Below are 20,196 nucleotides of genomic sequence, written 5' to 3'. Positions count from 1 at the left end.
TTAGTCGCTGCCAGAAACACCGGCATGCCTCTGTCACCATCATACAGTATTTGCACGGTGCGGATCCGAAGGGAGACATGTGGCACAACAATTTTTTCTGGGCTCAAGAAGACGGAGAAATTACTCTGGAATTTCTAATATATATGCGTGTAATTAAAAAGCAAGTGCATCTTCCAGCGAGAGACTTGGGAGGCACCCAACTGCAGGGAAAGCCCTGTGAGCTCCTGCCTGTATCCTTAGCGCGCACCGCCGTATCTGAACGGGCGCTTTGACGATTCCTTGAACGATATCACAGCCCGCTGGTAAGAGACGCGCTTTCACACAGCAGCGCGACTGCCCCATACCGACTGCCCCATACCGACTGCCCCATACCGACGCTGACGGGACGCGGGCCGGACCGCCGGCCGCTCGCCCCACGCCCCTCAGCGCCTCAGCGGACGCGCGCGGCGCAGATTCGAACGCCAACGGCCGCCCTGCCCCGCCCCGCGCGCCTCCGCCGTGACGCAGGCGGTGGCGCGGTCACGTGTGGCGGAGGCCGGCCCGTCGCACCCGGAGCCGCCGCCATGCCTCTGCCGCCGCCCGGCCGCCCCCGCCTCAGGCTGGCCCCGCTGCTGGCGCTGCTGCTTCTGGCGGGCCCGGCGCGGCCCATCTCCTTCCAGCTGCCCGGCAAGGCGCGGAAGTGCCTGCGGGAGGAGATCCACCGCGACACGCTGGTCACGGGCGAGTACGAGATCGGCGCCCCGCCGGGCTCTTCCAGCGGCCCCTCCGCCAACCTCAAGGTGCGGCTACGGCGGCGCCCGAAGGAACGGGCCGGGGGCGGGCGGGCGGAGGGCGGCGTGGAGGTCCCGCCCCGCTGCGCCGGGCCGGGCCGGGCCGGGCCGCGCTGCGCTGACGCACCGGAGCGGGGCGGCGGGGAGGCTGCGTCCGGACGGCGCTCCGTGCGTGGGGCCGCTCCCGGGGTGAGCGGGGCCCGGCCCGGCCCGGCCCGCGGTGCGGGGCCGTGCGCTGCGCCGGGCCGGCGCTGATTGGCACCGGGCGGGGGGAAGGACCGCGGTGACGTGGCTCTCGCGGAGCTGCCTCGTGCTGTGCGGCGTGGGCAGGGAGCAGTGGGGAGGGGGTCTGGAACGCCCCTTGTGCAGTCGTGCTGAGCTTAGCCGGGCGGCTCACGGGGCTTAGTGACGTACTCTCGCTTTCCGCCGCTGGCACGGCAGAAGGAGCTATCAGGGTACGGCCTAAAGCACCTCTCTGCGGCGCAGGGGAAGGCTGAACAGCGTTGAGAATGTTCCTGTCGATGTGACGAGCAGCTGTTAAAACACACCTCGAGTATTTCTGCCTACAACCTGCATTTCTTCAGATTTCCCAGCTAGTTATGTAAGGCCTGCTGCGCCGTCATCGGTTGTTAACAGCTCTCTGTGTGCCTTTAGTCTTTGTCAAAGCTCCCACAGCCTTCAGAAGTTACCACACAGCACTTGCTGACGGGGTGGGCTGCTCAGGGCTCAGAAGTGGCTGTGTTACACGGTGAGAGTAGAATAGCTGCTGAAACCAGGCTGCCTCTCCAGCACTGCACTCAGATGCTTGGAGGCATTGTGAGGTTGGCTGCTGTGTTTGATTAAGGACAGAGCACGCTGCTCTGGAAGCCTTTTTCTTTTTTAATATATTTTTTCTGCTATCTTACATCATTTGTAAGAGGAAGTTTGTGTATAGACGGACATACAGCTTACATACATAATGCTTTACAGTCTTGCTCTAATGTTTGCCTGCTAAGGTGTATGTATTTCCGCTTGAGTGCCATATGCCTGCCTCTCTTGTCAGGAACCCTCATTGCCTGTTGTACTGCTATAGCTGCATCTCCTCCAAACCTTGCCTTTTTTTATAGTGGTCTTAGCAGGTGGCAAGGCAGTAAATCCCATTCTGGAGTCGGGCTTTGCTGCTGAAGCAGTTATCCAAACAGGAGTGCTCACAGAAGGAGCTCTAAAATCAATTTGATGTAAAATAAATAAATGTCCTGTAGTATTCCAAAAAGCTACAAAAGAGAAATGAGTCCATGCTATTCCTTCTCCCGTTCTTACGGCTCAGGTATGTGATGGCTCCCAGCCGCTGGACCTGCTGGAAGTGCTGCAGCCCCTGGGCTGGGTGCATCCTGCTTTTTCTTTGTGTCTTTTTTTTCTGTGGGAAGGTTAGTTGTGGGCATCGTACCTGCAGGTGGTCTCGCTCCCCCCACACTAGACAGCTGGCTGCAATCCCTGGATTGGCCATGGAGCGTAGGCGGCTGGTAGTTAATTTTGGCTGTGTTCGGTATGGTTCCTGTCCATGGGCTGAGCTTTGTGTTTGTGATGCTCCAACACTAACAGTGGCACCCTCTGTTTGGGAGGAATCCGCGCAATCTGCCAGCTGGCTCCAGGAGGGAGGCCCATGGGTGGCTGACGTCTTGCTCAGGCCCGGTCACGTGCGTCAGTGCCATTGTTGGGACTGGTGGCTTGGGGAATTGCTGGGCTGTTTGTCAAGGGCGAACAATGCCGTGTCTGTGGAGGGTTGTGTTACTGTAAATAACGTTTGAATATCATGAACAATCCTTTTCAGGACAGCCTCTCCCCCTCAAGTGTTCTGGCTGGGCTATTAGCAGCTTCTCCCACCCCCGCGGGCCCAGATGAATGGACATTTGGCTGATTTGGGTAACAGCATTCAATATTGATGGAAGCAGATAGCAGAGCTTTGGCTGTCTGAAATCCTTTTTATGAGCAGGGTACTGCTAGAACTATAAAGGACAGAAACTGATTAAGCTGCACGATATCCTCTAGCTAAAGATTAGCTCTGGTCTATGGAAAGCCCCAAGGGAGCAACATAATGGGGTCATCTGAAAGTTTTCTTTACAGTGTCCTTGTCGCCATTCTTGGGACTGAGAACCCACTGTGCAGACGATACGATATCAGCCCAGATACACCATCAGTATCTTGGTTAATCAGGACTACACTGCTGAACGGTGTGCAGTGACCAGAATCTAAGCTCTTTTGCCACGACCAAATGCAGGCAGTCCTGCACTGCAGAAGAACCTGCTCGCTTGAGCTAAATGCTTCCAGTAGTTTGGTGGCTTCCAAGCAGGATACAGTCTGTGCTGCAAGGAGAACAGCAGCACAGCTGCCTGTGCCTGCCTGCGTTGGGCGGATGTGTATCTGCATGCTGCTTCAGTACGGGTAGAGCTCTGGAAAGGAACTGCAGTGCTACACCACAGCAGTGCTCTGTGTTGTTCTCAGATGCTGACAAATGCCACATGGCGCAGGGGAAGCCACAACAAAACCTGTAACAGGCAATTATGAAATACTCTATGTATAGGAAGTTTTTTCCTACTGCCTTACACCTGAAGGCTTGAGGGTTTATTATTTCTTTTGTCTAGTGCAGCAGCTCTTGTTATCAGGAGGTTCCGAATCTTAGTAGGAGGTAGGCCTCAGTGTCCTCTGGGGAGTTAATTGGATGCTCGGGTAGGAAAACTGGAGTGTTTCCCAAAAATTGTGTTAGGTATGTAGCTTTTCTGTATGGTTTGTTTTATTTCTCATGGGGAAACAAGTTGTTAGATTGCACAGTTGTTCTTCTGTTTAAGGTGGAGGGAAGGAAAATGGCCAACCTATCCTCCTTGTACACAGAATACTTTGTGTACCTCTGTATTCTGTGCTTTTGAAATTAGTTCCAAGCTTTTCAAACGTATCTGTTGAGGGAAACTGGGATACATTCCAGTGGGAAGCATGCTGTTGATTTTCACACGGTTTTGTAATACCTTCTTTTTTTTCACCCAACTTGTTGGTCAATGTATTTCATCTGATTGGACCTCCTCATTGGGCACGGTAATTCTCAAGCCTGTGCCACGTAGTGTGTGTCTTTTTTTTTTAACTCTTGGTTGAAGCATTTTTACAGACGCGCTGTTTTTACCTATTCTTAGTAGTTTCATAGATGTGGTGCAAAGCAGTCATTATTCTGTCTGTGCAGTCTGAATTGTCCTCTGAACTGACTGTTGTGGATGCTGGCACTCAGACCTTGCGTAACTCAGGGCTGCGCAGATCATTCATTTCTGGAGAAATAGATGTGCCTTTCTCCATCTCATCCTGTAGGAAATTAGTCTTTTTTTGTACATAAGACTTCTCTGTATTTGTTACTATGGGAATTTATAAATTTTATTTGCAGAAAGAAGGCAGTGGTTGACACTTCATACATCTAGAGTTCCTAAAGGTAGTCTGTATTCAGCTGTCATAAGAGGAAAAGAAATTAGTGTGGCTTTCAGTTTTGGGTTGGTTTTCTTTTTCTGTTCTGTTTTCTTTTACTTTTTGTCTGTTTTGTATATTTGTTTTAATGTGAGAGTCAGTGATTACCTGAGAGGCACTCTGACTTTGTCAGCTCAGTGAGGACGAGTAGGAGAGAGTTTGATGTAGTTGCCAGGGAGGAGGAAAACTGTAAAAAGAAAAGTATCTGATCCAATAGGGAGGCTAGGAGATGTCTTTTACTTCTTACGCTGCCAAAACTCTGTAGTGTGAGCCTACGGCAGTGAAAAACTGCATTCCTTACTCTTATTATCTCTTTTACAGATAACTGACTCAGCGGGGCACATCCTGTATGCTAAAGAGGATGCTACTAAGGGCAAGTTTGCCTTTACCACTGAAGACTATGACATGTTTGAGGCCTGCTTTGAGAGCAAGCTTCCTGTGGGTAAGTGAAAGAACCACTGGCTGCCTTCACCTTCTAATGAAGTTGGTGTAGATGTGGATGTTTGGGTTAGTGGAATGTGTAAAGTTATCCTGAGCATAGTCTGCAGAACATCTTGTCTTTTAAAGCTGTGTTTCAGGAGTTTGTGTGTATTCTCCATGGTGCAGAATATCTGCTGTCTGTGTTGCATTTGGAAGTTAAGTATTCCTCTGTGGCTGTTGTGTAGAGTGCTCAGGTTTCTTCTGTAACAGGAAAAAGAAAGGGGAATTGTGTTCCTCCTACACAGGTTACCGCAGTTGCTATGAATGGTGGTAGCAAGGAGCAAAACACACCTCTCTTGTTCTTTTCATGGTTCCTGCCATCCTGCAGTCAAGCAAGGACAAAGCAGAATACCCTCATCTCCGGGACATAGCTTTTATGTCATGTTGACCCACTCCTCTCCTTTGGTAGAATGTAATCTCAATAGAATGTGTATTTTGCAGCAATCCTGTTAGGCTAGCAGCTGTTTTCTGGAGTTCCTGTGTGTGTATCAAAGAGCGTGGCCTTCATTTGCACCCATAGCTGCTGAGCGGTCAGTAAAGGGAAGAGGAAATGAGCAGGACGTCAGTATTGCCTTTGTGCTGCAGGGATGGTTGCCTAACGAGCACTGAGGCTCGTTTCCTTTGAGCGTGACGCATGTGCTGCTTTGAGTGGCTGGGCTCAGCTTCAGGACAGATGTGCTGAAAGCAGCTGACATAGGCTCCAGTCTGGTTTGCTTTGAGTATGTGCAAGTCTGTAGGTGCTTGTATCTTTTCACCGTCACTGTTGGAGTTCTGCTCCCTGGAGCCACTTCTCCCATGTCTTATCTTAGAAGATCTCAAAGTTCTTTACAGAGCAGTCACTAGCAGCATTCCTCGTATCTCTTGAAATGCAGCATCTGTTTTGCTCTTCTGCTCCATGTATGACATGCAAATAGTTTGCAAGCTGAAGAGAACTTGTCAGATACAGAAAGGTATCTTTTATTAAGAGACATCTGGCTTGTAGCACCTCTTCTATCGTGTTTTTCAGATGAAATGGTGACTCTAAGTGCTCAGAGTTTTGCTTTTATTTCACTGCAAAGGTAGGGCTTCTCAGTGTTCCTTAACACATCAAGACATGCAGGTGCTAGTGACTCATATGGGAGAGTCACTCCTGCTATGTACTGTCCAACACCTGGGTGTTTGGGAGGTCTCCAGACAGTCCAATAAATCCTTTCTAGCTTCTGTGTGGTCACACAATGAAGTGGGAAAGGTTTCTTTCTTTAGCTGTGTCTAGACTTTCAGTGCTTGTGACCAGGGGTTTCTTGCCTAGACTGAGCTTCTCAACAGCTCTTTTGATTCTATCAAAGGTTTGTTCCTTGGCTGCCCTGTCTTGTTGGAAGCTTATATTAAAGCTTTTGGTCCCAATGAGGAAAAATATTTCTAAGTCCAGCTTTACTTGGTGACCAGTGGGGGATCAAAGTGCCAAAATCTAGAGCTGTTCAATTCAGCAGCTGGATCCTCTTCTGAAGGCTTTCTCTTTAGGTCCCTTTGAGCTACCAGTTTCTTTTTTTTGGGGGGCATAATCCTTGCTAATGATACATACTGCATGATGGAGATGTTCTGATTTCCATACCTGTAGTGGGTATCACAAAAATATTGAAATAAGTGTGGTAGAACCGTGAGGCCTGATCGTCTGCCGGATTTGATTAGGTCGATTCGGAAGAAGTAGCCATGTAGCAAGAGGTGCCTTGCTCCTCTATAATGCAGGCAGGGGAATGAGAAAACTGACTGAGATCTTTTTTCTCCCCGTGTTTCTCTTCAAAAAGTTTTGTTTTTTCATAGTTTCTTCAAGTAGGCAATCAGGACTTTTAGTGCTCCAGCTAAGGAGGATGTTGGTGGAGTACTGGCAGAGGAGAACTGTTGGTAGAGGAAGCCTGGAGCCGTTGGGCCCTGAAGGATCTAAGCAACTGGGATTTCTCAATCCTTAACCACAGAAATAAGGAAGAAGAAGTGAGAAGGAGATGCTGTGTAGAAGGTACATGTTATGAGAGTGCAGGAGGTCTTAGGGTGCTTCTTGAATCCAAACTTACCCTCTTCTAGTTTAAAGCTGTTACTCTTTGTCCTACCACTACACCCCAGGCTAAAAGGCCTGCTCCATCTTTAATTCTCTGCTCATTCTGTAATCTTTAGTTTCCCAACCTCGTGTTTAATGACTTATTTATTCTGCCATTTCTCTGCGAAACATTTTTGACATGCAGTTCGACTATCTTGTTTATCCTTTGACTTGGCAAATTAGGAGCTTCCTTTGTCTGCCAGGAAACAGCTCTGTGCTTGTTTGAGATGGCCTCTTGAACACTTACAAGTGGGAGATGTGGGTATCAGCTGGTTAGTTTAGTTCAAGACCTCTGGTAGTTACTATTTGTTTTTCCTTTGCTGCTGATCTGCTCTGCTCTGGTGAGCACCAGCTGCAGGAGGAGCAGGGAGTTACTGAGGATCTGACAGGCTTAAGGGAAGCTCAGAACACTTCTAGAAGTGCAGCTTCGGTTTTTCCAGGACAATCCCCAACAATGTTAACCTCATGCAGAACGTCTGCTTTCCGCCCCTTTGCACCCAGCAGCTCTCATTTTTAATGCTTTCTTTCTGCCTCCTGGCATCTCTCCCTTCCAGCCTGACAACTGAATCCTTCCAGTTCTGTTTTCCTGTTTGCTGGCCTATTCATCTTTTCTCGTTCCTTCCTGGAAGCTCCAGCTGTCCCCCTGAGTTGCTGTAGTTTAAACATAGAAAAAACCTCTCATCGAAACTGTGTGCTTTGCATTTCTTTTCTGCAGCTACTGTTGGCCACCCTGCCTACCAGTCTCCAGGCATGATGATATAAGGCGTAGGTGGTCAAAGCTTGTTGGCTGGAGAAAGGAGCACTGGGTGGTTGTAGTCGACGTGTCTGTTCAAGAACAGTGCTGGGTTTTAAGTTTATTCTTGCGGTATCTGACCTTGTATAAGAAAACCAAAGAGTTCCATCCTAATCCTAGTTTATCCATTAGACTCCTCAAACAGCTGAGTTTGAGGAAACCTAGGAACTTGGGAAACCTAGGAAATCTAAGTAATAGTTTGTAGTTGATATGGGCCGTGTTGCTAGGAGATTATTCCATGTGCTGGTAGCACTAGAACATGCAGCTGATTCCACTCTGTTGTTGGAAGAGCTGTTTGGTGAGTAGAGAAAAAACTTAGAGGTGCCCTATTGAAGGTCTGGAATACATTCCTAGCTCTGACTGGAGTTACCTTGTGTAACCTGTACTTTGAATTTGTTTGTGAACTGAGAGATTGTCCACCTGGCAGTCACCTCAGGCAGTGTGAGTGTTGGACATGCTCCTGGGTAAAGGCTCTGAAGTTTGTAGTGTGAATGAATTCAAACGTTGTGCTGTTCTGGCAGCTAGCTGAGGACATCCATATACCTCAGAGTGCTGGGATTTAGGAATGTGTTATGTACAGACATTTCCTTGGTGGGTGGTATAGTGGAATACGATACTCAGGTCAGCTGATGTGCTACATTCTTTAGAGTATCTTGAATACATAGCCTTTTTTTTTTCTTTCTTTCTTGTGAGTATTCCCAGATATGATAGTTTGTAGCCATTGAAAACAAACAAACAAAAAAGCTATTAGAGATAGGCTTCTATAGCCCTAAAAGTTAACAAGTTAACCTGTTGTGCTGTTGACTGCAACCTTCGTTAGTCTCCTGGCATCTTGAGATTTGCATTAGCAGTGTGGATCTTAAGACATCTGGTCAGTTCATTCCCTGAATTCCCTGGACAAAGACATTTTGGAAAAGATGCTGCCCTAATTTCTGCGATGCTGTAGCATGAGGAGGTCAGCAGTCCTCATACGCCACGTTCCTCCATTATGGAAGCTTTCTTCCTTCCGGTCTAAATGTAAAATCATTTACAACCCCAGTAACCTTGATAAGTTATTGGTACACTTCCTGCAAGGAAGAACGTGGGCTTCCCAGTTGAATATCAGTCCCCCAGTGACTTGCCTTCAGCTAGGCTGTCTCATAGCAGCTGGTATTGCTCTTCTAATCCTTTGCAGTTTTTACAGCGACTTGCATCCTACACATACTTAGTGCTTTTGGTTACAGCTTGTTCCCATTATCTTTGGGAGGCTCTCCTTCAGCCAGGATTTATTCTGAAGTCTCTGTATTTTTAGGTTGGACTGTGCTGCCTCCGCAGTTAGCTGCAGACATGGAGGGGCGGGATGTTGAGAGTCCTTTCTCAGCACTGGGGAGAGCTGGTGATTTCCTGGCAGGCTGACTGTTTCACACAATGAATCCTTTCATTATGCTTCCAGGAACAGGGAGGATGCCGGACCAGCTCGTGATTCTGGATATGAAGCATGGAGTTGAAGCAAAGAACTACGAGGAGGTATGTCCCCTGGCTGCCTGCTCTTCAAACTCCCCTTTCCCAGCACTCACGTGGTGCTATTTGTAGATCTGGGGCTCATGATGGGAAGCTGTTTTCCCAGCGGTGATGAAAGCTTGTCTGCAACCTACTGTTCTAGTGAAGCTTTGTATGCGAGAGGGGGAAAAAAAAATGACAAACATCAGCTAAAATTCATTCGGGCTCCGTAAACCAGAGCCTAATGTGTGAATATTTTTGCCAGGACAGTGTGACCCAGCTTCTGGGCATAGGTATTAGAAGCAATGAGGTACTGAGACGTGCAGTGTCCCCTGCCCCAGCCTTGGAGAGCGTTTTAGGTTAATATCAGATCCTCTTATAGGTCAGGTTGCTTTGTTACTGTCGTTACCTTCCTTGCTGTAGGATGTACTGGTGTGACAGCCCTGAAGTGGTACTTGTGCATGTGTAAGAACTGGCAGTGCATCAGTGTGAAGGTATTTGGCAGAGCAGTAGTTGGTGTGAGATGGGTGTTTGGTTTGAAGGTGTGACACTGGGAACAGGCATAAAAACTTAAATGTTTACATCTTAGCAGAACATAGCTTTCTTAGACTCAGGAGCAGCTGTGCAGAATAGCAATTGCTTTGTGGCTGGGACAGTCTCTGGCTGGTTTGGATGCTGAATTTTGATGACTGCTGCTATGTTTTTTGCTTGCTGGAATTTGGGGTCAATAAGCTTCCAGAAGAGTCTGTGCCTGAGGAAATTGGAGTTGTTAGTGGAGAAAAGTTCCTGCAAATGTTTGCCACGCTCACTGCTTAAAACAGACTGGGAGATGTCTGAGAATAGAAAGCTGCTAGCAAAGGGCACTGCATATAGGAACAATTAGAAAACTAATGAACTTCTCAGATGGTTGGGCAGGAGTTTTTATATCCTTTTGTGTTTTGGAGAAGCTGTTCATCCCTGGCTGGAGCTCGTCCTACATGAAGAATAAAAACCGCTTGGGGTCAGGAAAGAGCAAAGCAGTCGTTGTGCCAACTGCCTGGCTAAACCAGCTGTTGAAGTATTACAAGACGTTGAAGTCTTACAGGGTGACCCCTGAGAGTTTAACTGGGAAGATTCTGGCGACTGCATTTACAGAATCTCTCTAAATCAACCCTGCAGCATACTCTTGAGTTCCATCAGGGTAGTGTGAGGTACCTCTTGAGGTACATTAGGGTAGTCCTCATTAAGGAGGAGGAGTGTTACCTAGAAGCATTGTTTCAACAGAAAGGTCCTGTTTGGTACAACTTATTGGTTGTACTGATAAAACCTTGCGTAAAAGCAAGTATGAAGTATGCATTACTCTTGTTTCCAGTGCAATTATACCAAAGGTAAAGATCCAGGGACAAACATGGGAAAAGAAGAGTTTAGACTTGCAGCCCCACTTGATTGCAGACATTGCTAGCAGGCATTCTTGATTTTTTTGAGGACCTTTGGGTGTTGCAAGGTCTCGGGGAGGACTGTTGCCCAGAGTTCTGTCCTGGAATTGCTGTCTTTTTTGGGCCTCTTGTTTACGATGTTTGTGTCCTTGCATCAGTGATCTGCCCTCCCCTTCAGTTCCCTTTGCTGAACTGCTAAGGAATTGATGAAGAGTGTTGATTGAAGGTCAGTGATGCTGACCTGCTTGTGTGTGGACATAGGCAGTGGGAGAAGGGATAGTGTCTCAGTCTGGCTTCGTAAGCTTTCATAGCTGCAGATACTCTTGGGGCAAAGCAACTTGGTGATGTTAAGGCTAGGAAATCTTAATGACCTGCTGCATGGCATTGCCAGCACCTTAGTTCTCTGAGGTAGGGAAATGCGGTTTTCTCCATTCAGTATGTAGAAATGAGGGTAGGAAAAAGTGAAAGGTCTCTTCAGAGAACACCAGGAAGGCTTGGGGATTGAGGTTCCCTTGCAGGTCTGCAACTTGTTGATTCTTGCCCATGGTCTCTCTATGCTAGGGAGTTAGGCTTTGCATATTTAAGAGGCCTCACTGAGAAGCTCAGTGGCCTTGTTGCCTCAGTTGTTACGCTGGCCCAGATGTTCTTGTGCCTTCCAGGATGGTGTTTCACTGTCACGAGGCCTGGGGGGCTTCTTACAAACTCTTGGAGCAGCTGTGCACGTTGGCTGCGCTAGAGACAAGAAAGTTTCTATCTGAGAGTACTGAAATTAGCTATCCAGTGTTTCTACCTATACATATGAAGAGTAGCTGAAGGGAGTGCAGAATGGAGCAAGCAGGCCCAAGTTTCTCCCAGTGGACCTTTCTAGCCTTCTGTGAATATGAAAGCACCATCTGGGAGGATAATGGAGCTGCTCTGCTAGTGACTTTGTCAGCAGTGGTGCCTGGGGCCTTCCTTGTGCATGCTACAGCAGAGTGCAGGCCATAGGCATATTTCTGCTAGTGCTGATTCTTCAGCAAAGCTCAGCTAACAAGTATGAATCCAGGCCCCAGAGTTTCATCCGTACAGCCTCTTGACTTGAAGACAGGAGGATTAGAAAGATTTTAATCTACCATTTCCCACTACCTCCTCATACGTGCACTCCAAATTGATTCTGCTGTGTTGGCAGAACTGTAATACAAAGCTCACCTCAGCATAAAAATACTCAGATGACTGCTTGAGGGCCTGCTGCGTCCCAAGTTCCGTGTGTCATGTGAAGACCCTTCAGTGAAGTGTTTGATTAGCTAGCAGTGTCCTGGTCGTGAGTGCCTCTTCAGGTCGGTTCTGAAACCTGGGACTGTTTCCAGCGGCAACGTTTTGGGATGCCCGCTCCCCGAGCGCCATCTATTGGCTGCCTGAGAGTGTCTGGACCACGGGGAGATGCCATCCTGGCCTCGTTCCTGAGTCACGGTGGTGAGACCAGTGCTTCAGAGCCAGCCTGACCCAAACATGCACCATTCATTTTCTGTCGCGTGTCTTTCTTGCACTGTGTGATGTTATGACATGGTGTCTGTCGTTCCTGGTGGGGGCATTCATAAGTAGTGACAAATTCTACACAAAAAACAGTGTTATCCAGAACATATATTGTAATAGTGGCAGGATCTGCAGTTAGCTTCCCTTTGTGCTGTGCTTGTGTCACCAACTTTACCTAAGGTTTAGTCCGGTGATGGCCTCGACTGGGACAAAATTGAGCTTATACGTTCAACTTCAAACAGTTACTGTTGTGGACTGTGCTAATTGAATTTCCTGTTGATTTTTCTCTTAGATACAAGCCTGTAACTTGCAGGTTGCATGATCTGCACAAAAATGATGTCCCATAAAACCAGCTTTTATGAAGGGAAGCTTTTTAATTTTTTACGCTGGCTTAAATGGAACCCATCTCATACATATTCCAACAGCGTCATCTGGTGGAGTACATTGTGGCTGTGTGATCTCTGCTCAGAGTGGCTCTGCTCTGCTGGCCTCGAGGTTAACAGTAAAACTACAAAAGCCCTGAGTGTCTGTGGATGTAATCAAACCACTGCTGTCAGGACTCAGGCTGGCCTGACTTTCTGGTACACATGACAACATTTAGCCCTGTGAGCATGTGAGTCTCAATGCTAATAGGCAGTGTGCATGTATAACTGTGCTGCACATGTGTGCAAGTGACAGTCACTTGTATCTTGGTCTTCTGTTCAGTAGAGGTTTAGCCATGTGGCAGGCTCTTCTACCCACTCATCAAAAGCAAACTGAATAAACCAACTTCAGGCTGAATAAGGAAGAAATGTGCATGTATGCGTACTGTGCTTCTCCGTTGAGTAGGAGGGGTAGACCTAAGTGTGCTTTAAGGAACAGGTGGGAGAAGTGATAGTGTTTTATGCAGTGGTAGTTTCTGGCTCGCAGAGCTGTTACCCTAAGGGGAAAGATGCCCCAGATCTGGAGTATGTGAGAAGGAGTGGTTCAAACTGGCAGTAAAAGCTCATGTGGGAGTTCTCATTTTTGGCTTAGTGACTGTCTGACTGTCTTGTTTTCTAGATTGCTAAAGTGGAGAAGTTGAAGCCTCTAGAAGTAGAACTGAGACGCCTGGAGGATCTTTCAGAGTCCATTGTAAATGACTTTGCCTATATGAAGAAACGGGAAGAGGAAATGAGGGACACAAATGGTAAGAGACAGCGTGTTCCTTTAGAGGGCTGGAGCTCTAAGACCCTCACTTCCACTGAATGTGTGACAAGGATAGCATTTGGAGACCAAGCAATTACCAGTGGTCGCTGCTTATTCTGTTTCTAGTACAGGAAAATGCTCTGATATTTCTCTTCTTCTGAAGCAGTCACCTAAGTCCTTTGTGGCCCACTTTAGAAAGCTTCTTTTTTTTTTTTTCCTTTTGTTTTCTGTTTTCTTTGTTCATAATGTGAACTATTCTGTACTATTTAGTGTTGCCCTTTAACCGTAATTTTACCTTGTCCCTCTCACTGTCTCTCTCATTGTTCCCTCTGCATTTATTCTCAAGTATTGCTGGTGCTTGTGTAACTGTGCCTTTATGTCATTCGATGTCTTGTCTGAAGTTTTTCAGAGGTGGGGAGGGAAAATCCTAGGAACGTTGCCCTCTTAAGGAGCATTTTATGATGTCAAACTCCCATGTGATGGTATTTTGTGTGTTTCAGAATCAACAAACACTCGGGTTCTGTACTTCAGCATTTTCTCCATGTGCTGTCTCATTGGACTGGCCACCTGGCAGGTATTCTACCTGCGTCGTTTCTTCAAGGCCAAGAAACTGATTGAGTAAAGGAACAAGTCCTCCTCCCCATCTTCACAGCCCCAGCTGGACACCGCTGGAACCCAGCCATGTCCTCCCAGAGCCATCTCACAGATGACACCCACTGACTGGAGCTATTCTGCAGGAACTTGAACCCTAAAAGGGGAGGGGAGCATAAACATTGGAAGACTGGGGACTTCAGAAATCCTGTTGGATATTAAGGGTTGGGAAGCTTGTGGTGGGTTTGGGGATTCCTGGGTCAGCGATTAAATAAAAATGATTTTTCTATGACAGCTGCAGCCAACTCTTGCACTGCCTGTTCTCCTCTTATAATCTTGGCTAGATGATGTCTCCCATCTGTCTGTGACTGTAATGTTACTGTGAGGCACCTGATCCAGCATTAGGTGCTGTGCAGCTAGCACCAGGGCAGTGCTGGGGATTCCCCGTTCTGATCAGCTGAGATCTAAGCCTCGTGCAAATAAAGGTGAGTGCAAGATAATAGGTTCATCATTCCAGCAGGGGCTGAGGTTGGAGGAAGGTCCAAGGTTTGGTCCCTGTCGTGGACCTCGGTGTTTCTCCCCGTGGGAGCTGGAGTTTTTATGCTGATGGCTCAAGGCGCTTAAGCATATGATGATTCAGTGTGGAGGAAGGGAGAGCCTTGGAAGGAGGGTTTGGTAACACGTTTGAGCTTGGGAAGAAGAAGCCTGCTTTGCTTAAATTGGCTGTCCAGCCTTGGCCCCCTTATTTCATGTGCTCTTGTTGGATTTGCCTCTCTTGTTCCAAAATGATGCAGCAGTTTTTCTGAAAGCTGTGGTCATTGGTGACCTTTTGTGCAGAGAAGAGGCTTCAGCTAGATACAGTCACAGAGCAAATTGGAGTTATGCTAAGGTTATGCTAAGAAACTTGATTTTAAATTGAGCAGGAGACTTTTCTCATCTAACAGTATAACATTTATTCAGCAGGCAGGTGGCTGAACCTCATTTTCTGAGACATCAAAGCAAGGTGGGCTGCTGTCACTGTGCCTTGTGCGGCACAAAGGCCTATACCCAACTTTGAGGTCTGAGGATGCAAGGATTGCTTTGCAAGTTGGCAGAGGAGTTGTTGGAAGGACGTGAATGAACTTGAAAAGCAGTGCAGAGTAGGAACACGCTGATGCTACATCTGAGGGCTGTCTGAACTGTGCCCTCCACCAAACTGTTACTCTGTGCGGTACCGCAGTGAGAGCAAACAGCCATTCATTGTTTCTCAGCTGTCCAGATGCAGTTGTGTTGAATAAGCAAAGCTGAGGAAAAACAGACAGGTCAACTTCTTGGGCTCGCATGCTGCAGTTTTTAGGCAGTGATTAAAATTCTTAAGCCTTCTCTGCATTTCTTCAGAGCAAATGGTTTGGCAGCACAGCTTTCTGGTCTCAGGTGCCTCGACCCTTCTGACATGGGAAAAGGTTACTGCAGTCCTGGGCCCAGCCTACCACGTTTTAAAAAGAAAAAAAAGAAAAAAAAAAAAAAAAAAGCATTCATGATTTCTAATTGGAATCTCATCTATTACCAGGAGGGAAACTGTTGTCCAGGGCGAAGCTATGGGAAAGAAGGTGAAAAGAGGACATACAGTCATCTAAATAAGTTAGTGCTTTGTCTCTTCTTTGCCATTGCTGAGATCCTGGAGTAGTTTGTTCTACTGGCAAGTGCTTATACTGCTTTTAATTTTTATTTTTTTTATGAAGCTATATTAAGGATCCAAGTCCACTCCCCTCCCTTTGCATCCATGCTATCCTTGTACACTTTTGAAAGCTGTTACAGTGCAGAACAGTGATGCCACAGGACTGAATTACAAGTCATTTGAAGGTAGCTTTAGGTCTTACAGTTTGAAGCCTGTAGATCTGTTAAGGATTTTTGATTTTTGTTTTTATACAAGTTGAAAAGACAGTCCACGCAAGGGGCTTTCCCTGTCTTATCTGTTATGACATCCTCTCCCCGTCCTTATCAGAATACAAAAATACCTTTCTCTCAGAAATGGTGGTGAAGGCTTAAGTTCCCCAGGTGACTGTTATGGTATCATCACTGTAGTGCTGCACATTGATCCTCACTGTGCTGGTGTGGTTATGGGGAACAGATGTGGGGGGCTTATACGGATTGACCTTGTAATGCCTGGTTGGGGAATTTTTTTGATTTTTCTCTAATAAAATATCTTTGGGGAAAAAAATCCACTTCAGTTGTCTTTGTGTGTTGTCCTTTGTGCATGTCCCTACTGACTGCTGTTTCTTACAGGCTTCTGCAGGAAGCAGAAGGAACACAGACCCCTGGCATGCCTTCAGGTTTCTCCAGCAAAAGTTCATTTCTGAAGAATTTAAGAGCTTAAGACTGTGATGAGGTGCCAGGTGCATGGGTTTCTCCTAGGAGTGGGATTGGCACAACAAATACTGGTCATTCCAAAAGGTGTTGCTAGTAGAAGTTACCTTTTGTTTCCTTTTTTCCCCTCCATTCTTCCTAATTATCTTCCCTCTATGTGGAGAGGTCTAAACACTACCAACTTGTTTCACACGTGGCTGATAGTGAAATAGGGCTGGTACCATAGGACACAAGGTTCAGTTTTTCACTGTCGGTTCCCAGGTTTGTTAAGACAAATTACTGTCAGTTGTGAGCTTGAGAGGAAAATTTAAATAGGCAGGCAGGTGGGTCAGTCCTTGTGAGCGACAGATGCTTAGTGAAGGGAGCGATTAGGTATTTACTTGCTTCTGCTGTCAGATCACCTCTGCTGAGCCAGTGATCCTTTTGTTGTGCAGTGACCAAGTGAGATGGCAGATGGCAGAACTGAGGCCTTGCAAGTTCTACATAACTGGGTTGTAATGTCAGAATTTCTAGGGCGGAAATTCCCAGATCTTTGGATAAGGCTTAACGTCTACAAGTTCTTGCTTGGATGAATACTTGAGTATGTGAAATTGTACAGCTGTTCCCATGCGGTAGGTTGGAGGTGGGTCTGTGCTGTGCTGTGGATGCACAGCAGTCTGCTCATTCCGTTTTACTTCTGGGAAGTGGGTTAAAGTTGAGCTATTGCAGATACTTGAGTCCAAGCCCATCTTTCTGTGTGACAGATGCATCGCTAGTAAATCTATAATTGCCTGTGGCAAACTGCATCAGAGGTTTTCAGCCTCTTCCACCCACTTGTCAGTGTGAGTAACAATTTAATTATCACACCACTTACACAGCGCGTGAGCATTCCTCAGTAAGCAATATAACGCCGTGTTCCCCTCCTGCTCTGTCAGCGTAGCTGCTGTGTGCGTGCTGTGGGAGGAGAACGTTTCACACTCTGCTGCTCATTTCTCACAACTTGGTCAGAGATATGAGAAACAACCCAAGTGTGCAACACCTGTGCTGCCTCCTGACTGGCAAGATCAGTGTGTTTAGCTGTGGAGCAGCTGCTGGGGGGCTTCTGACTCAAACTGGTTTGCCAACTGGTTGGCAAGGTCGATAGGGGATTCCTGCCCGGGTGTTTCATAAGGTCCTGCTGCAGAGATCCGGAGAAAGCAGTGAGGCGTCTCTTACCCGCTGCAGTTTTATGACATGAATTTGTCTCGGCGCTTCAGCTGCGCCCTCTGCTGTGCTTATCTTGCTGCAATCTGTCAGAGCTCTGCCGGCATTGAACAAAGTCTCTTTGTTTGACTTGCTTAAGTCAAACAAAGTTTGGTGGGAAGGAGGGAGCACAGATCTGAACTGGGTACGTTTCTTAGAGTTGAAAAAAGCTGGGCATGTGAAGTCCATCGCAGTTCAGTTCTGTGTGCTTCCTTTACCCCACCTGAAGCATTTCTATCAGGCCCATTTGCTTGTTCCTTTTTTGTTTCTACCCCCAACAACCACCAGTGCTGGTGCGGTGCCTCTGGGAGGCCTGCATTCCTTGGAGATTTAGAAAAAAAATACATATTGACATTTCTGGGACCTTTCTGTAAGCCTGGGAACTGTTGAGCCCAAGCTTTTGCCTCAACACAGAAACTCTTTGCATTTGTTCAGCATTTGCTTTGCAAACTGTTTTGCTTTGAGCTGGAAGTTGTTTGCAGTAGAAGCCCTGTCTCAGCTGCAGCTGAAGTGACAAACTGTCTGCAAAACGTTGGCCGTTGATAACTCCTTATGTTGCAAGTGGTTTGACTTGTTTTATTTCAATTTTCACAGTGAAACATTGAATAACTTCCTCAAAAAAGGCCGGGATAGAACTACTCTTGCGTAGCTCAGTTCTCACTTCTGTGGTTTGCTCTCATTTATTTCCTTTCATAAGTGATATGCCTGAGGTAGTTTTCCCTGAGTTTAAAAACCAACTACATGATGTGATCCTTCCCTAAGCTGTACCAGGAGGTCCAGTTACCTTCAAGCACACGATCTGTTCTCCTGGTTCTCAGGGGCACGCTATCCCCATAGCTGCCACACAGGTGAGGCACGCAGAGGAGAGGGCACTTTTGAGTTTCCTGCTATGCTGCACTGCAACTTCAGTTTGGTTTGCTGCAGAGCTTTACCTCTACAGCACGTACTAATTGCTCATTCTGCTATGTGTGTATTTAACCGGGATCTCATTGTGTTGGTGTCTTAATTGTAATTAACCACATGGATGACTTTTCATTTCTTCCTTCTCAGTGTGGACTGCACTTTCCCTATGTTAGTCATGTAAACAGTGTACTGTCTTGACAGCTGAAACCCCTCAATGACATCCTTGATCTAAGGCTCACGTTCACTATGGTTTACTTTAAATAGCACTGTACCTGAGTCCAAATTGATCTTTGTACCATGTTTAGCAAGAGACAAATGGCATGTTACCTCTAGACCATGTGGTTTCTTTCAGTTAGTGTTTAGTAAAATAAATTAATAGATAAATAGTTAAATTGGAGTGCCTACTCTTCATCCATATGCCAGTGAATCTCCGTGGGCAGCATCTGTTCATATTTTCAGTTGGAAGTGACCTGCAAGGGAACCATCATTGAGCCTGACTCCCAGCTCCACACAGTACCACCCAAAAATCAGACCATCTCTGTTGCATGCTTTACATGCATCTTGGTGCGTGTCTTACTGCACAGCTCTTTAAAGCATAGGAAAGTCAGAGGTATGTGTGCAGTGGCTGTACCTGTGGAAGGTACTGCTGTGGTATTTTATGGCAGCTATGTCATGGTTGTAGGTAATGGACAAGATAACTGTACTTTTCAAATATGGAAAAGGAATGTTAATTTTTTCAATCAGTATTCTGGTGTTAAACAGCTGTTCAAGGCTCTTTAATCTCAATTCCATGAGCCTTTGGAGCATCAGTTTTTATTTATTATTATAATTATTTTTTGGTCCATACTGCATTTGGAAAGGTACTCTCTTTGCAGTGGAAGGATGGAATCCTACTTAGCAGAACGTATCTGAGCTTTTTCATGTGTAAGTTCTTTTTTTTCCCCCTAAAATTGTAATACCATTTTTGCTACTTCTAAGGACAAAGTATTGGTATGGCAAAGGTAAACTTTAGTGGACAAATGATTCATTCTTAAAATAAAAGTTTGTAATGGAAATGCAGAATGGCTTTGTAAGGTGCACCCCCCTTTGATTCACACTGAGCAATAACAGCCTTTCCCAAGGTGTGAGATGGAAGTCAACCTGCTCTGTTGTGCCTGGTTTTAGGGACTTACACCTCAGCTCCTGAAATCCTCTGTGACTGCGGGGTCAGGTACCCAGAAGTGACTTTTTTTTCTCATCATGAAACAGCCTTCTGATCTGTAGCGGTGGCTGTAGAGCTTTGAAAACAAAACACCGGCATCAGCTATGAAGAAAATGGATCGTTTACTTAAGGTGAAGGTTGCCAATATCTTCTTCTAACAGAGCAGTTATTGCACTTCTGTCTTTATAATGCTATCTACTAAGTTTTCAGTTTTTCATCTCAGATAGAGAAAAACACCACAGATCAGGAGTGGCACAGCAAGGGATGGGTGTCATTTGCAGTGAGAAGTGCGAGTTCATCACAGCTGCCCTCATCTTTGGGGCAGCTGTCTAAGCTCGGCACACAACTGCAGTTTATCATCAAGTTCTCCCAGGAAAAAATATTTTTTCAAAAACCTGCACTAGTGTGTATTACAGTAAGGAAAAAGGAAAGCTGGTACGCGTCTGATAATGACCTTCTTTTGGACACGAATCGGGTACTTCAGAGAACGTTTATCAACGTTTCCGATAAAGCAGTCCTCAAGGCTCGGCTTCGAAGGAGACAGACCGACCGCTCCACCCAGGAGCTGCTCGACGGGCCCGGAGCCTCGCAGCCGCTCCCCGCGTGGAGCGGACCCGACCCGGAGCGAAGCGCCGCCGGGCTCCGGCCGGCCCCGCAGGGCCCCGCCGGAAGGCCGGTCCGCCCCGCGGCCACGCTCACCGAGCGGCTCCCGCCTCGGGCCGGCGGGGGCGGGAGCGCGGAGGTCGGCGGGCGGCAGGAAGCGGTTC

The 20,196-nt window shown here is 47.0% G+C and overlaps 1 protein-coding gene and 1 long non-coding RNA gene across 2 annotated transcripts; one reads left to right on the top strand and one right to left on the bottom strand.

The window, feature by feature from the left end:
* Window positions 1-529: 529 nt before the first annotated feature.
* On the top strand, window positions 530-15,291 carry TMED10 (transmembrane p24 trafficking protein 10). Its single transcript, XM_052696066.1, has 5 exons — window positions 530-779; window positions 4,572-4,692; window positions 9,027-9,100; window positions 13,042-13,168; window positions 13,668-15,291. Exons 1-5 carry the CDS (start codon window positions 564-566, stop codon window positions 13,787-13,789), a joined length of 660 nt encoding a protein of 219 aa, XP_052552026.1. The 5' UTR covers window positions 530-563; the 3' UTR covers window positions 13,790-15,291.
* On the bottom strand, window positions 15,242-20,125 carry LOC128086978 (uncharacterized). Its single transcript, XR_008209620.1, has 2 exons — window positions 19,869-20,125; window positions 15,242-19,531 (listed from the first exon to the last, which is right to left on the bottom strand). It is a non-coding gene; the product is annotated as an uncharacterized LOC128086978 (long non-coding RNA).
* Between the last annotated feature and the right edge of the window lie 71 nt (window positions 20,126-20,196).

Source organism: Tympanuchus pallidicinctus, unplaced genomic scaffold, assembly GCF_026119805.1.
Source record: "Tympanuchus pallidicinctus isolate F22 unplaced genomic scaffold, pur_lepc_1.0 scaffold3, whole genome shotgun sequence".
NCBI lineage: Eukaryota > Metazoa > Chordata > Aves > Galliformes > Phasianidae > Tympanuchus > Tympanuchus pallidicinctus.
Note: the sequence above shows the minus strand (reverse complement) of the source record. Positions and strands in the feature narration are given on the sequence as shown.

Coding starts and splice junctions, on each gene's coding strand:
- TMED10 (XM_052696066.1), top strand. CDS start 564: ATGCCTCTGCCGCCGCCCGGCCGCCCCCGCCTCAGGCTGGCCCCGCTG. Junction 780..4,571: donor GCCCCTCCGCCAACCTCAAG/GTGCGGCTACGG, acceptor TCTCTTTTACAG/ATAACTGACTCAGCGGGGCA. Junction 4,693..9,026: donor TGAGAGCAAGCTTCCTGTGG/GTAAGTGAAAGA, acceptor TTATGCTTCCAG/GAACAGGGAGGATGCCGGAC.